General features: G+C 38.4%; 2 protein-coding genes across 2 annotated transcripts in view; one reads left to right on the forward strand and one right to left on the reverse strand.

Moving 5' to 3' along the window:
* Nucleotides 1–895: 895 nt before the first annotated feature.
* On the forward strand, nucleotides 896–8,562 carry Smp_031690 (hypothetical protein; the record flags this gene model as incomplete). Its single annotated transcript, XM_018798784.1, has 5 exons — nucleotides 896–1,063; nucleotides 3,164–3,212; nucleotides 4,473–4,878; nucleotides 5,426–5,862; nucleotides 8,027–8,562. 5 exons carry the CDS (start codon nucleotides 896–898, stop codon nucleotides 8,224–8,226), a joined length of 1,260 nt encoding a protein of 419 aa, XP_018653692.1. The 3' UTR covers nucleotides 8,227–8,562.
* A 3,774-nt stretch (nucleotides 8,563–12,336) lies between these two features.
* Smp_139350 (putative nuclease sbcCD subunit C) overlaps nucleotides 12,337–18,408 on the reverse strand; it is a gene marked incomplete at both ends in the record, with an annotated part of 81,825 nt that continues 75,753 nt past the window's right edge. The window contains 2 exons of the mRNA XM_018798785.1: nucleotides 12,337–12,465; nucleotides 14,919–15,193. Of these exons, the coding sequence (XP_018653693.1) occupies nucleotides 12,337–12,465; nucleotides 14,919–15,193 (404 nt within the window). The remainder of the gene's footprint in view (nucleotides 12,466–14,918; nucleotides 15,194–18,408) is intronic.

Raw genomic sequence — 18,408 nt, forward strand, 5'->3', positions numbered from 1 at the left:
TGATCCTGAAAGTATATATACGTGGTGCTAGCACATCGTGGTCTTGCTCCCCAGGAATTCACTGGCCCTGATTTGTATGCTATTGTTTTAGATCTCTCCTGTTTCCAAATAAACTGGATAGCACGTGTTTCGACATAGCTAATTCAAACGTAAAGTTCCCGCGCTATCTCAACCAATAATAGTTTCGCAGTCAGGTGTAAATTTGCTCTTACAGATACTCGGTAATACATAACTTATTCATTTCTTATGTAACGTTGTTCTCACGATAAAAGGCACGTGTAGTTAGAAGATTTAATGATTATCATTAGAGAAAATCCTTTCAATAACGGAATATTTTATCTGTCATTGAGAGTATTTGTGTTTACTGCTTGATGAGTAGTGGGTACATGTTTTTTGTCTTACCAGGTACTACCAGGAGATGACCCATCTAACATCCTTCTCCACAGTTAGGGATTTGTATGTTTCGTCAAATTACTTCACAGCTTGTTTCCAAAGCCATAACAGTTTTCCTCTATTATTTATCGGAGCTTCTGTCCGCGACCTGTAAGTGACTGGTCATCTACATTTAATGTTCAAAAGAATGACTTGTTTTTTCTGTCTTACTTCATATCTTGTGCGCTGCACAACTGCGCGTGCAACTCCTTTCAGTTGTTCGTCACCTTCAGTGAAATAAAAACCAGACCAGACGGGTGGATATTTTCTTAAGTAGGGGTCAGGCACTCGAAATAAATATACAGTTTTGATAACCTGCTACAATCTGATATATTAGCCGACCATTGATCTCCACTGTTGCTTCTGTTTCTTATTTTGTAGACCTTAATAATCTGTACTCCGAACTTCTTACCTTTAAATATTGGTATATACCCTTGTTACAAGTAATCTTTCCGCATGCTGTATGTCTTCAAATGAATTACAATTTGATTGGGTTGCTACTTTCCTCACAGATTTGTCAAAGGATATTGATGCTGAGGTTGTTGGTGAATATATTTGTGGCATAATAAATGTTTCTCATGGCTCATCGGAATCACATTCTGAAATAGCGGAGTTACTGTCAGCATACCTTGTGAGTTACGAAATTCTTGTAGATGAACTTACAGATGTGTTTTTCAGCCAAACATTTTTGAGTTTATGCGGGTTTATAGTAAGAACTTTGTCAACCACTGAATAGGCTTATACCTATTAATATCGTAATTTCCGTAATGTCTAATATGAACTAAAAGTGTTTAAAAGATGATTTTCTGCAGGAAAATACTTTTTAATTACTTATTTAGACCCGTTGGTGCAAAGGTGTTATAAAATATGTATGTGTCACAAAGGTGATTGGATTTGTGTCGTCCGGGATACTGCCCGGGTGCCCAAAATCGATGCACTTAATTTTCTTGAGGACACTCCTCAAGCCTTTTACTAAGAGGTCTAATCCACAAGGAAACGAGCAACGTTAGGAGATGAGATTCCATGGTTGTCGGTGACCAATAATAGGTTCATACACCATTTAGTCTTCTAGGGTCCTGCAGCTCATATGCACCGATGGTTCGAAATGAGGGTTTCCCAACTCTCCTGGGTAGATCGTCCGTATCCACCGACCCTGTTAAAGCGCCAGACATTGACTTTACGCCCTCTCAGTTTCGCAAACGATACCCTCATCGCTAGAAGGCATTGAGTAGGACTTCCCTTGGAGTGGCTGTATACGTGTTGCCATGTGAAAGCATTTGGAAAGGGAGGGCTGACATTCACTGTCAACTGTGTGGGAACATTAAGTATATTGTCAATTCCAACTTCGTTAAAATGAAAAGTGCTCGTTTGTTAAATCATTTTCAGTTGACTATTATCTGATTTTTCGGGGTGTAAACACAGAATTCTGTTAGGCATCCTGGTTTGCACCGAATTTTAAAAATATCTTGGAGTTAATGTTTAGCTTCCGTCCCTTTCGGTGGTTTTATTAAAACTCGATGTAAATAAAGGTAATATCTACACTTCTGTCAAATTCGTCATTTTAAATCTTAATAAAAATAGCTGACTGAAGTATTTTTCACCAAGGTACTCTCAGATCTAGAAAACATATTACTGCCTAAATATTGCTGGTATGGGATATTGTTAGATAGCTAGCCCCAAATTGCGGTAAATTAGCTTAAAAATATTATGGTTGTTCCAGGTTGATAAACCTTTCTTATGACTGGCATCTACCGAACATCGTTTTAGTCTTATGAAAACACCACACTAAATAATTGTAGCGAATATTGTCATACGGTTTGCTATCATTCTAAGACTGTCTTACAATTTTTCCCAGATAATCATAGTGATTTATACCACTACCATTTTGTTGTAATCGGTCCTCAGACTATGTTGTAAATTCGTAACATTGGTCCATCTGTAACTTATCATCATATTTTTTCTCACGAAAAAATCCATAAGCATACTGAATTCAATAGCTAATTACTATGGTTGGAGTTTCAAGGAAGAGACAAATGGCTGAAAGTTGTACTTGAAGTCACCGCAACATTACACCTTTATTCCTCTTGTTTTATGTATGAAGACGTTCCTTGTCCGATTCTGAAGCTCATATTTTAGAGCACTCTTACTTGAGCTAGTTTGAGAGTCATGCTTTACCGTTGCTAGAGTACTATTTGTTGACTATAACATCTATCATTAGATCCAATAATATCTAGTGAATGACAGGTTTAAAACTATGAACCTAAAGTTTTCAACCTTAAACTAGCTGATATTTCTCAGATTCTAATTAAAAGGTTCATAATTAATAATATAGGTTGAACCAATAGTCTGTTACTTCATGATGTAGTCTAACCACCTTTAGCCTTTTTGCAACATATTCTTATATTAGCCAATACAGTGAATGTTTTTAAATGGTGCAATATTGTTTTCATTACTATCGAGTACTTATTTGGTAGTTCTTAAATAACAAAATATGCTACATGTTAGTGCTTCTCATGTAGGTGTTCACATAGTATCCATGTGCTTGGTCCTACGTTGTAGCTGACTGACTGACTAGTATCCATCTCAGTGTCAAACTAGTATTTCTTTAATTAATAATCCTCACTGCTATCATTTCATATTTGTTAGCTGGTGTTGTAATATCATAACAATATGTGTAACTTGTCTATGGTATAAATTATTTGTGTTAACAGTGTTTTCTATTACTTTACAGCCTTCTGAAAAATCAAAGCATGCTGCTACTGAGATAATATCAAAATATAGTAAGTTGCTTTTTGGTATGCGCGTGTGTGTATTGTCACCATCATTTATGTAGGTATGAGTTTGGAATGAGGGTTTTCCAACTCCCCCAGGTCGACTTTTCGTATCCACCAACCCGGTTAAAGCGCCGGACATTCGCTTTTCGTCCTCTCAATTTTGTAAACAACAGTAATGCTGTGAGAATGCAGTGAGTAGGACTTCCCTGGAAGAGGCTATATACGCGTGGCCATGTGAGAGCATTTGGAGAGGGAGAGCGGACTCTCCCCACTCTCGGCCGTACCAGGGCATTTAGGGGCTTTGTATTAAAACAGTACAAAATTGTCCCTTTTTAAAATAACTTGTGTTAAATGAAATCTACAGATGTCATATCACGAAACTGATAGAAGTGGCACATTTCCATTTATTCACTATCTTTCAAATCTCCAGCTAAGTGTTGTAATTAACTTCCCATCTTTTAATCTCATCTATTCCTCTTAAACTGTGTATTTCTTTTGTGTAGATTGCCTTTGCTTCTCATATTTTTTGCTTTTATTTGTACTGACATTCCAGGTTCTACCTTTCCTATGATCAACTGATTGTGCTGATGGGATGTAATGTGTGCTGATTCGAAATAGTGCCATATTCAGACTAGGTCCTAGGTTGATGGTGGTTTATTGGCTAATTGATGGAACTCTAACAATAGTCGCTTGTGAATATTGATGAGGAGACACTAGAAATAAGATGATTTAGTAGTGTTTATGGCTTCTTTTATTTTTAAGTATTACTTATCAGCACTGTTTACAACCGGCTGCTAATATTTTATGAATCATTCAAATAGTTGTGTTAGCAAGATTAACTCTTCGAAAAGTTATCTCATACTTGTAATAGTCATTTATGCAGGCTTTATGAGCGATTAAAAGCGTTTTCTTTAATAAACATCTTCACAGTGTCACCAGCTTGAAACATCGGCTTTGGTGGCTTGGACATGTACTACTAATGTCGTCCCAGTGAGTCACACATAGTACATTATTTACCGATGCTGACTAGTTGGAAAAGCGGAGAGGTGGTGTGGTATTTGTACAAACAAATGACTCCTTCGTACTTGTTGGGTCGGTGATTACGAATTCCAAACCCATGTTTCACAGTCATACAGATTGCAAGTGGGGGAATTTTTACTTATATCAATGAAACTGTGAAGTTGCTTAAATCATTTGATAATTTTAGAGTTTCCATTCTTTGTATGATCTATAGTCTTGGGACTAATTTTTTTTATATCCTTAAAGATGAAATTGTATTGGGCAAAGATAAAATTGAATCATCATCGTCATCTACAAATGATATTCAATCTGTTGAAGCTCAAATGCGTAATTTAATGCAAGCTGATTGTATGCGTATTGTTGAAACTAAGAAATCAAATCATCATTATGATCGAGATCCATACACTCAAGCAGTTTTACGTTCAACTGGTGTATCTGCTTATCAAAAGAATTCAGATGAAGAACGTGAATTGGAAGTGGCAATGGCCAATTCGGAATTTATCAATAAAAATCGTTCAAATTCAACTGTTGGTGTATTGACAACTGGTTCCAGTTTAAATGGGTTTGTCGAAGTTGGCATCGGTGATGATAGTGAAGATGAATCTGACACTGACTTGGAAGATATTGAAAGTTTCTGTGGATATGGGAGAAAGTAAGTTGTTTTTGTTGTTGTTAGTCAATTTTGTTTACCTGAAGTAATATTACTCATAATATACTGTTGGAACTCCGTGTTAACATACTGTATCCTTCCGTAGATCTTGAGTTTTAGAACTGTCATGCATTTTATTTTGCGAGCAACCCCTAGATCGAATAATTTTCATCATTAGTCTTCTTTTATTATCACTGGTTCTATTACTATTGCTCCAGGATTCATTCTGATAATTTCATCTCGTTGTGCTAATGTGGTGTAACAACTTAAACTGATACATATGTAAGAGCAGTAAGCCAATGGATGAGATATTCAACTTTCAGCCACGAAATCACACGTTCAATTCCTACTCTACCTACTTTGGTTTGGTAACTGGCTAGTATCACTAGTCTTCACGTTCAAATTGTAGCGCAAAGTCAATTACTCTAACGTTTATACTACTTGGCAAATGAGCAAAACACCACTATAGTATAGAATTGTTCACGAGCTTGGATATTTTATAAAGTGATGCAACACAGTGATAGGTTTGTTTCTTCTGGTTTTTTTTCAGGGATGATGTGAAACCTGGTACAGTTGAAGATGCTCTGTCTATCTTAACTTCACTCAACACATCAGCACAGTCATGTGGGCTGAGTATATCCAGCGCTTCTCAAAATTTCATCCCAGTCAAAGAGACATCATCTCCATCATCATCAGTGAGCATACGTAATTCTCAATCATCACACCTAGTCGATAAATCAACTAGTCAATCTCAGAGAATCTCTTCAACACGTCAAAAGCAGTCTAAAAAGTGCCCCCCTCCATCTAAACATATTGCAAGAATTGGTGCACAAGCTGAGGCCAAACAGAAACACAATAATAATTCGAAAGCTTCACTCATTTCAAGTTTGGATAACGCAGATCCTAAGACGTCTCAGTGTAAACGTGAAGATATGGAGGCATTTTTATTTACAGATTCGGATATTCACGTAGAATCTGTTAATGAAGGTTAGTCATTCAGTTAAGAAGCCTTCCAGTGACCTTTTCGATTCATAACAAAGCAAGAAGGCTTTCTAGCATGACTTATAGCTTTTGAATGTATCCAGTTTAGTACACATCTATGTATTGTATGAGTATAAGATTAGTTGATCTCATGTCTTCCTCAACTTAATGGTTGTCATATTTAAATTTCTATCACTGTGTTCAAACAATTACGAACACCATTCCACTTCTTCAGTTTGGTCAGCCATGTAGAGTGTTCTTGATTGGCCCCCAAATGCCTTGGTACGGCCGAGAGTGGGGAAAGTCCACTCTCCCTCTCGAATTGCTCCCATATGGCCACGCGTATGTAGCCTCTGCCAGAGAAGTCCTACTCACTGCCTTCTCGTGGCGTTACTGTTGTTTACGAAATCGAGAGGACGAAAAGCAAATGTCCGGCTCTATAACCGGGTTGGTAGACACTGCGAGTCCATCTAGGGTAGTTGGAAATCCCTCATTCCAAACCAATGGTGCACATGGGCTCCAGTATCTTGAGGGAACAAATGGCGTATGAATCAATCGTTGGTCACCGGTTACCATGGGACTGCATCTCCTCACGATGCTTCACTGCCTTGTGGATCAGATCTTTCGGTCAAAGGCTCCGGTTGTGGCCCCCTAAGAATCGCCTGTTTCGGTTTGGGCATCTGAGCAGTGTGACAGCCCTTACACATCAAATGAGATTTGTGTGGCGCATATGTATCTGGCGCCTCTTTGTAACAATATGCATGTGTTTAAATTAATGAACGAATGTTCTTGATTGACTTCAAAAGAAAACTTAAAATCTGGGTATATGTATATACATGTATGTGATCTGCCGAGTCATTTTGTCAACTCTGTTAAAAACGACTGTCTAAGTAGTTTTTTTAGCAAAAATTTGTATCAAGATCATATCTCACAGACAAAGTAATGCATACACTAGAGATATTGACGGGCCTTTCAGAGTAACAGGAGTGTCGTAAGTTTTAATCTGTTATCCCTTAATGAGTGAAACTCAGTGCTTAAGTGATTGTATCACACAGTTATGATATATGTGGATTGTAGCTAACAGCAGAATTTAAAATGCAGACTTCGTCGTATTTGCGACTCGTTGGACGGAAGCATTTGCATTCTAGAATTGATTTTCATATAGAGACTCAAGCCAAGCCCAATATCTTTCGTTTTCAATACCGACATATTGTCCGCTGAACTACAGGATCTACATTGCCATCCCTAGTAGGTTGGAAGAAAGCTAGGGGCAACCAGACCAAAACGTGGCACAAATCGATGAAGTCACTGACAATTGAACTGAGCCATGTTGGTAGGTGTAAACTACCTGGTTGGGATTCGCAAGATGATAACAACCGATGGTTAGAGACCTTGAATGACATGGCTCGAAATCGTTTGCAATGGTGAAGGTGTATTCACCCTTTGTATTCTACCAAATTCTAATCTTCTGAATTCCTCATGTCTCTATCTTTTCCTCTTTCCAAATTTATTTCACTGTATTAGACTCCTTCAATAATATCTTCAAACCCTAATCTTTCCGATTACTGCTTATACTCTTACTACTTCTACCACTATGGGATTTGAATCGACAACTTCATCTCTGTGCTAATGTGGTATGGCAACTCGAACTGATGTACGTACGTACGTAGTTCTACGTTTTGACTGACTGACATTGCCACTAAAGTGCTTCACGAGCAGAGTGTTTTTCTGTGAGAGTTAGAATTATCCGTTGTTGATGTTTAAGGCCGAGTTCTTTTTTCTTGAGGGGGATATGTGTATCCTAAGCAAATGAATCAACAGGGCATTGCCTTTTATATCAATAAGTACTGGGTTTGAGTATAAATGTGAACGTCAACACTGAAACGCAGACAAATTCAAATGGGTCCCATATGAGACGATAGATTTGTTCTGGGTTTCTTTAGACAATAGGTTCATTTTCCATCAAGCTTCAACGTCCCGGTTTCTGTCACTTGCAGGTTTCTGACTGTTAAGCCATAAAATTGGATGAAAAGTCTTTTGAGTGCTCCCTGGTTTTCAAGTGCTTCTAAAATGTTTTCTTTTCTAATTACATATTTCATTTGTTATGTCGGGTTTCATGTATCCATAACCTTAACATCGTTGTTTTCGGTTTCACACTTTCTCAAACAAGATATTGTTCTACCTGAAGGCGGACGTAATCGTGAACGTGTCATAGAAAGTGAAATTAATTTTCGGAAGGCAGCCTCTCTAAATGCTGCTAAACAACGTCAGGAGAATCTTGAACAACGTAAACATCAACTAGAAAAAGCTGATCAACGTCGTCAGACAGCCAACAAAAGGGCACAGAAAGTTGAAAGACGCAGGTTATAAACTCTCCATCTGTGATCTTTATCAACTGAGGAAGTAGTATTTATGTATTTTACAATCCTGAATAACTTTTGACAATCTAACTTTATTTTTCTACTCTGCCTTATATCTTCTTCAACGATTTATTCCTTAGTCGAGTCCATTTTTATCATATTGTCTAGTTTTAAACTAATTGTGTGTGTGTGTGTGTGATAATACTGTATATATATCTATTGTATCTTTATGAGGGCTTCTTTTTTTTTAGCCTACCTTTCAATTTTGACTTATTGAACTGACCAACCAATTGAATTCACTGACTTAATGTGTTTGTGAAATAAATGTATCGAAAGTGTTCGGTTGAGTTACTTTTTTAAAATTATAATAAGCAACAAACAAGGTGTTTATGGAGACTGTAGAAACTAGTGGGTCAAGATTTGCAAAGTATACTGGTATTTCAAGATCTTAACACTAACCGAAATATTATCGCTGTTCTCGAATACACGTTGCTGGATCTTGGCATTACTTTTATGGTATCATCAGTAATTATGAGCAATCTTTCAGGGGATATTAATAATCGAACACAGTCGCTGAGTATTCGTAACTTGTTGGAGCCAAAATATATATATATATATATATGCTGTTATTTGAGCATATTACAATTTACCAATTATATCTTTTTACTCATTTCACTCTTTTCACTTGTATAGTGGGTTCGGTACTGTTACTATGCTAACTTGGCCCCCAAATGCCCTGGTACGGCCGAGAGTGGGGAGAGTCCGCTCTCCCTCTCCAAATGCTTTCACATGGTCACGCGTATATAGCCTCTTCCAGAGAAGTCCTACTCACTGCCTTCTCGTGGCGTTACTGTTGTTTACGAAATCGAGAGGACGAAAAGCAAATGTCCGGCTCTATAACCGGGTTGGTAGACACTGCGAGTCCATCTAGGGTAGTTGGAAATCCCTCATTCCAAACCAATGGTGCACATGGGCTCCAGTATCTTGAGGGAACAAATGGCGTATGAATCAATCGTTCGTGACCGGTTACCATGGGACTGCATCTCCTCACGATGCTTCACTGCCTTGTGGATCAGATCTTTCGGTCAAAGGCTCCGGTTGTGGCCCCCTAAGAATCGCCTGTTTCGGTTTGGGCATCTGAGCAGTGTGACAGCCCTTACACATCAAATGAGATTTGTGTGGCGCATATGTATCTGGCGCCTCTTTGTAACAATATGCATGTGTTTAAATTAATGAACGAATGTTCTTGATTGACTTCAAAAGAAAACTTAAAATCTGGGTATATGTATATACATGTATGTGATCTGCCGAGTCATTTTGTCAACTCTGTTAAAAACGACTGTCTAAGTAGTTTTTTTAGCAAAAATTTGTATCAAGATCATATCTCACAGACAAAGTAATGCATACACTAGAGATATTGACGGGCCTTTCAGAGTAACAGGAGTGTCGTAAGTTTTAATCTGTTATCCCTTAATGAGTGAAACTCAGTGCTTAAGTGATTGTATCACACAGTTATGATATATGTGGATTGTAGCTAACAGCAGAATTTAAAATGCAGACTTCGTCGTATTTGCGACTCGTTGGACGGAAGCATTTGCATTCTAGAATTGATTTTCATATAGAGACTCAAGCCAAGCCCAATATCTTTCGTTTTCAATACCGACATATTGTCCGCTGAACTACAGGATCTACATTGCCATCCCTAGTAGGTTGGAAGAAAGCTAGGGGCAACCAGACCAAAACGTGGCACAAATCGATGAAGTCACTGACAATTGAACTGAGCCATGTTGGTAGGTGTAAACTACCTGGTTGGGATTCGCAAGATGATAACAACCGATGGTTAGAGACCTTGAATGACATGGCTCGAAATCGTTTGCAATGGTGAAGGTGTATTCACCCTTTGTATTCTACCAAATTCTAATCTTCTGAATTCCTCATGTCTCTATCTTTTCCTCTTTCCAAATTTATTTCACTGTATTAGACTCCTTCAATAATATCTTCAAACCCTAATCTTTCCGATTACTGCTTATACTCTTACTACTTCTACCACTATGGGATTTGAATCGACAACTTCATCTCTGTGCTAATGTGGTATGGCAACTCGAACTGATGTACGTACGTACGTAGTTCTACGTTTTGACTGACTGACATTGCCACTAAAGTGCTTCACGAGCAGAGTGTTTTTCTGTGAGAGTTAGAATTATCTGTTGTTGATGTTTAAGGCCGAGTTCTTTTTTCTTGAGGGGGATATGTGTATCCTAAGCAAATGAATCAACAGGGCATTGCCTTTTATATCAATAAGTACTGGGTTTGAGTATAAATGTGAACGTCAACACTGAAACGCAGACAAATTCAAATGGGTCCCATATGAGACGATAGATTTGTTCTGGGTTTCTTTAGACAATAGGTTCATTTTCCATCAAGCTTCAACGTCCCGGTTTCTGTCACTTGCAGGTTTCTGACTGTTAAGCCATAAAATTGGATGAAAAGTCTTTTGAGTGCTCCCTGGTTTTCAAGTGCTTCTAAAATGTTTTCTTTTCTAATTACATATTTCATTTGTTATGTCGGGTTTCATGTATCCATAACCTTAACATCGTTGTTTTCGGTTTCACACTTTCTCAAACAAGATATTGTTCTACCTGAAGGCGGACGTAATCGTGAACGTGTCATAGAAAGTGAAATTAATTTTCGGAAGGCAGCCTCTCTAAATGCTGCTAAACAACGTCAGGAGAATCTTGAACAACGTAAACATCAACTAGAAAAAGCTGATCAACGTCGTCAGACAGCCAACAAAAGGGCACAGAAAGTTGAAAGACGCAGGTTATAAACTCTCCATCTGTGATCTTTATCAACTGAGGAAGTAGTATTTATGTATTTTACAATCCTGAATAACTTTTGACAATCTAACTTTATTTTTCTACTCTGCCTTATATCTTCTTCAACGATTTATTCCTTAGTCGAGTCCATTTTTATCATATTGTCTAGTTTTAAACTAATTGTGTGTGTGTGTGTGTGATAATACTGTATATATATCTATTGTATCTTTATGAGGGCTTCTTTTTTTTTAGCCTACCTTTCAATTTTGACTTATTGAACTGACCAACCAATTGAATTCACTGACTTAATGTGTTTGTGAAATAAATGTATCGAAAGTGTTCGGTTGAGTTACTTTTTTAAAATTATAATAAGCAACAAACAAGGTGTTTATGGAGACTGTAGAAACTAGTGGGTCAAGATTTGCAAAGTATACTGGTATTTCAAGATCTTAACACTAACCGAAATATTATCGCTGTTCTCGAATACACGTTGCTGGATCTTGGCATTACTTTTATGGTATCATCAGTAATTATGAGCAATCTTTCAGGGGATATTAATAATCGAACACAGTCGCTGAGTATTCGTAACTTGTTGGAGCCAAAATATATATATATATATGCTGTTATTTGAGCATATTACAATTTACCAATTATATCTTTTTACTCATTTCACTCTTTTCACTTGTATAGTGGGTTCGGTACTGTTACTATGCTAACTTGGCCCCCAAATGCCCTGGTACGGCCGAGAGTGGGGAGAGTCCGCTCTCCCTCTCCAAATGCTTTCACATGGTCACGCGTATATAGCCTCTTCCAGAGAAGTCCTACTCACTGCCTTCTCGTGGCGTTACTGTTGTTTACGAAATCGAGAGGACGAAAAGCAAATGTCCGGCTCTATAACCGGGTTGGTAGACACTGCGAGTCCATCTAGGGTAGTTGGAAATCCCTCATTCCAAACCAATGGTGCACATGGGCTCCAGTATCTTGAGGGAACAAATGGCGTATGAATCAATCGTTCGTGACCGGTTACCATGGGACTGCATCTCCTCACGATGCTTCACTGCCTTGTGGATCAGATCTTTCGGTCAAAGGCTCCGGTTGTGGCCCCCTAAGAATCGCCTGCTTCGGTTTGGGCACCTGGGCAGTGTCATGGTCCCCCCCAAATACTTATGTGTTTAAATAATAATAATAATGTTACTGAAAAGAATTTTTCAAATAGAAAGTATACTGAATATACTACTATCATCATCATTATCATCGTACATATAAAGTGATATACAATCAATAATCCACTGATTTTTAATGATTCAATTAAGTTTTGTCAAGAGATTTACACTTTCTATCCATTGTTGTTTATATTCTTCATTATCTTTTATTGCACTAGTATATTCCATTTCTATAAATTCTAATAAATTTTGAGTGAATAATTGAAATTCCTGTATAGTAACATGAGCAACAGCAAAACAGGAGAAAAAATTAAAAAAAATAGATTCTTGGAGTTAATTTACATGACACCAATTATTAAGAAAGAAAAGAAAACTTGGCAGTCATTAGACGAGTGTGTTTTATTCTAGTTTTAGATTCTTCAGAACAGTATGTACACACGGATGTTGAAAGCTTCTATATGTAGTTTGGAGCATGGTTTCAGGAGACCAGGAATAACGTTCCGTGTAGTCGAATCGTTTGCCCTAGCGGCGCGAGGTGATAAAAGGATGTGAGAAGGGTTAGTCGTGGAGATAAGAGTTATTAGCAGGTGTAGGAAGGATTTGAATGTGACCGCCTTGGTCTCGTGTGCAGTTACGGGTATGAGGGATAATATCACTTCCCGGCTGCCCACACCGTGGAAGGGTTCTTCTAGAGGTACCTGAAAAGAAAATTGGATTAGAAGTGGTCTTAATGACCTGAGAGCGTGACCGCAGTACGCAAGGGGCAACTGCTTGAGGCCGGTCACTCACGGCCTTTTTGTGGGGGATTTTTGACGTGTTAGCTCCGTTCTTCAAAGGACTTTACCGCCGGAGACAGAAATCCGTGGGATAAGGCGAGGTGTGCATTTTTAGGGTCGACCTTTTCTAACCCCACCCCTCCTTGTGGGAAGGCAGCAACGCTGTTATGCTGGTTGTCTGAAGGAAACACCTTACTGCTGTCACACCTCTGTACAGTCAGCATTACGACTTCGCCTTCGGACCTTGGGTTTACTGCTTTTAGTCTTACCGCTCTTCAACCGACCTGTCTGGCATGGTAGGACCTTGAGGAACGATTGTTTCAGCCAGTATAGCTCGATTGGTTCATCACGATAGGCAAGCCCGATCACCGCGTCAAGGTAGCAGCGACGGTCGGAGTATGTACACACACACACTGATCCAGTGTTAATCGATATCACTTGATATTTGTTTTATTTACTTTGACAGAAACATTGGTATAAGAAGGCGCCAAATATGTATGCACCATACAAATCGTTTGGTTTGTGTGAGTGCTAGGATACTGCCCGGGTGCCCAAACAGATGCAGGTGGTTTTATTAGGTGGCCACTCCCCGAACCTTTCACCTAGAGGTTCAATCCACAAGGCAGTGGAGCGACGCAAGGAGATGCAGTCCCATGGTAGTCGGTGACCAAGAATAGTTTCGTACACCATCTGTTCCCTCAGGATCCTGGGGTCCATGTGCACTATTGGTTTGGAATCAAGGTTTTCCAACTCTCCTAGATGGATCCTCCATACCCACAAACTGGATTTAAGCCCCTCCTACTAGACATTAACTTTTTGTCCTCTCACTTTCGTAAACAACACCTCCGCCACGAGAAGGCAGTGAGTAGGACTTCGCTTAGAGTGGGTGTATACACGTAGCCATATGAGAGCTGACTCTTCCCACCTTTGGTCTTACTGGGGCATTTTTGAGTGTACTATTTTGTCTGTAATTTAGCGTGGTTAATGTCTAAACATTTAAAGATAGACATGTAATGGTATCATATGTAAGATTTTAGCAGTAATACACTTTGAGGTTGTTTACTATGAATAGTGTTTTACAAAATGTTATGTCCCGATAAGAGTAGTGAATAGTAACTTTGGGATCCATTTATGAACTAATACTATGCATATATTTTTATTGTATAATTGTTAAGTAACTAAATTATTCATATTCATGTCCCTCTCATTATAGGCTTTATTTTGACTTATGAACTATTATTATACGACTTACCATTCTTGGGTTATGTCCAGTCTATCAATTACTATCTCCCTTGCTCACAGCTACATTTGGCAAAATCTTGTACAAATGTGTATTTTCTAATTTATAGTACGATGTGGTCCGTTTGGTTTGTATATAAACCCAGTATGTTTGAAATATATCGATTCATGTTGCAGAGGCTGAGATTGGTGTTCTGGACTTAATTGGTTGGACTAGGCAGAAAGCAGGACCGATAAGTACTATAGACTTCTCGTACGGGTTTCGTTTGTCATTAGTCCGATCGATAAATCACTGCTCTCTAATAGGCAGTATTATCACGTTCTACATTAAAAGGAGCCTCGAGGTGGTCACAAGTTATAACACACACGAACACACAATGAAAGTTGGTCGCACAATTTCGTGGATTGGTTGAGGTTAGACATTAACACCTTTGAGTGTCGGCTCAGTGGTCTATCGGTTAAGTGCTCTGGTGCGAGACTGGTAGGTCCTGGTTTCGAATCTCGAGAAGCGGGATCGTGGATGCGCACTGCTGAGGAGGAGTCCCACGATAGGACGAAACGGCCGTCCAGTGCTTCCAGGTTTTCCATGGTGGTCTAGTTTCAATTGACTCATGATCTCAACTATATAAAATAGAATAAACTTACCTCAACAGTAATATCACGATATTTCAATGTTGATCTATGTGCTTTTGTTGTTTTAGCACTAACTATACAATAATTCTCATTTTGATTAGTATCGTTTAATTCAATAGTATTACTATTGGTATTACGTGAAGGTTTTAATAATGATGATTGTTTTTCCTTTGATTTGTTCAAATTTGTATTGATAGGTTCCGAAAATTGTACACCTTCCCATGTTCGTTTACCACGATCTAGATCTTCTTCTTTAATCTTTGTAGATATATGATCTTTATCTAAAGTAGATGATTTGTTTAATATATGATTCTTTGATTTAAGAGGATCATCATTATCAACATCATTGTCTAATTTGAGAAAGTTTTGTGAAAGAACAAACAAAAGAGAAGAAGAAAAGAACAGATACATTTGATAGTAAGAATTCACTTTGAGATCTTAGGGGTTGATTGTTTTTAGTCTTATTGTCTTTAAACAGACCTACTAAAAGTAGCAGGATGTAAAAGGGATGGATATTCCAAATAATAAAGTTCAATTGGATCATCATGATAGGCAAAGTCTATCATCAAATCAATGTGGCAGCTACGACGAGGGAGAACAGGTATTAACCTACGTATTAAAAATTGAAATCTGAGTGTTCAAATTACTGCGACCAACTATAGAGGACAGGATAATCTCTGATACGTGTCTACAATTACCGACATTTCTGAAGAATGTTACATTGAATAATATATATATATATATAGATACTTTTAGCTTCGACTATTTCACTCAACCAAGAATTCTTCGGATGTCTTTGCTTGTGTATTCCTCCAGGAAAAGCATTCCTCTTTACTTGAACACTACCAATCAAGTTAGAGCTTATGGCGAACTTTCATCTGATTTTACAACCTCAAGTGGTTTCCAGCGAGACTATCCACTATCTCCATTTTTGTTTAACTTCATTATAGACCTACTGCTGGAAATAACACTCTCTTCGACTGAATTTTCAGAAATTGATCTGCTACCAGGAGGTCCACTTATCGACTTAGAATACGCAGATGACATAATCCTGTTTGGTGAAGACGCTGGCAAAATGCTGTCTTTTGGTAGCACAGTAACAATGCAAGGATGTTTGGGATGCGTAAGTCAGTTGATGAAGTTGTGAACCTTCATCGACTGATATGTTTCGGCCACCTGTTCCGTAAATCTGAACACCAATTACCACGATGCTGACTAGTATTGGGGATGGCTGGAAGAGAGTTAGGGGCGGCCAAACCAAAACATGGCATCAGTGCTTGAAGTCACTAACTTCTAATGTGAGCCATGTTGGTAGATGCAGACTAGTTGGTTGGGGTCCACATGACTATCGTAACCAATGATTGGAGACTGTGGGTGACATGGCTCAGAATCAATCACAGTGGCGCAGGTGTATACACTCATTACCTTCCCTTAAATCATGAGATTAAAAATTGCTTCATATCTGTCTTCTTTCCTGTACTATATCCTTATATACAACCCATCTTTTAACTACTTCTATGAATCAGGTGTTCATCTTTTTGTGCTAACGAGGTATGGCAACTTGGACGGATGTATATGTGTGCCTGGTCCTACGTTGTAGCTGACTGAAATTATTGTATACTGGATAACCTTCAGCAAAATAGTGTGATATTGATGAATGAATTACTATACTCTTACCTACCCTATTATTAGGAATTTATCCTTATTATGTTATTATCTGTATTCGTCGCATATCTTTAGATCACACAAATACTTACGTTCGTAAATCTCTGATAAGAATAACAGGATTCTAGATGAATAATCACAAATAGCTTTGTAACTCATGTGATTATATTAGTACGTTACAAGATCACATCATGACACAATTTGTAAATTTCAATAGATATACAGTTAATACATTGTTGATATAAAGCTCGATATCGCATCCATAATTAACGCATTTTTAGTTTTTGAAAAGTAAAATGTAAAACAATAATGGATTATCAGAAAGGGTTTTGTGGAGATTTCAGTAATTTTATAGTTGAAGCTAGAACACTATGGAAAATCTGGAAGCATTGGACGATCGTTTCATCGCATTGTGGGACTCCTAAGCAGTGCACATCCACGATCCCGCATGCGAAATTCAAACCCAGGACCTATCAGTCTCGCGCGCGAGCGCTTAATCTCTACACCACTGAGCCAGCATTCAACAGTGTTAATGTCTAACTTCAACCAATCCACGAAATCGAGCAACCGTCCACCACTGTGTTCAGTGGGTTTCTATCTCACAACAGATCCGACTCAACTCCACTGGTCACGGCTTTTCACTAGAACTCCAGGGAATACATTTTGAAGCCAGTCAAACCAGTCACTATACCGAGGCTTGAGATGGCAGCAGCAGTTTTAAGCGTAAGGCTAAGTGAAGTGCTACAAAGAAGCTTACCCAATTTTTTCTGCGAAGTAAATTTTCATACTGATTCTATGATAGTGTTGTATTATATTAGAAATACAGGAAACCGATATAGTGCCTATATTGCTAATCGTCTTGCTATCTTACATCAGCACACTAAGGTTGAGCAATGGACTTACGTCAAATCGTCGGAGAACCCAGCGGATTGGACTTCGAGAGGTATACAAAAATTGGCCGACCTTGAGTCGTGGATTAAGTGCCCTACTTTACTGCAAGCCGAGTTCGGTAAAACTATTACCGATTGTCCACAAACTATTCCGGACAGTATTGAGTTCAGAAAGACTGCTGTGGTTAATTTGAGTAAACTGAATTATGACAAGTTCCCTATTATTTCTTATTACTCAGACTGGTTAAGATTAGTCAGGGCAGTAGTTTGGCTACGAAGGTTTATAGAATATTGGATGATACTTCATTCATCAAGTCTTGAAGGATCCGTTCATTTGGGATGCCTGAAGGTCGAAGAGCTTGAAAGTGCCAAGCGTAAGGTCTTAATGATAGTCCAGAAAGAGGTAATAGAGAGTTGTGAAACAGACAAGGACGAAAAGGTTAGGACGGTGTCAGTACGTACTAATAACGGGTCTATTAGAAGGGATATACGTAAGGTATGTCTCCTAGAAGGGTCCAATTAGTTAATTGTCAAACAATGTAGACAGAACGAGTAGGCGTACTGTTGTAAGTCCTACCCGTTCTTTTAGTGAGGAAAGCGATTAGGTGAACCATGGCAAAAAAGACATCAGAATAGCTTGTGCAGTATGGAGGGATTTTGGGGGCCGGTGTTGGATCCATTTTGCAAGTGAAAATCCCTCCATGCATACACTTGTGATTTCTTCCTTACGTTTTCTTTATTTGTATATGCTGTTAACATTTATTATGCTAATTAAGACTGTAACGTTCAATTTTCTTGGTTTTACTATCGTTTTTTATTGAGTCTCCATGTTCTTTACTGAGCTGTATATAGTTTGTTTTAATTGCTATTATTCTGGTATCTGCCATATTGGCTGCTCGCTTTTTGATTGTGCGGTTTGAACTTGACTGGGATCGTGCATTTTTGGTTGTATTTGGAGCACTTTTCCAGAAATTGAAACACTTGGTGTTATAAAATAACCGCTCAAACGG

The sequence above is a fragment of the Schistosoma mansoni genome, chromosome 7, assembly GCF_000237925.1.
Source record: "Schistosoma mansoni strain Puerto Rico chromosome 7, complete genome".
Lineage (NCBI taxonomy): Eukaryota > Metazoa > Platyhelminthes > Trematoda > Strigeidida > Schistosomatidae > Schistosoma > Schistosoma mansoni.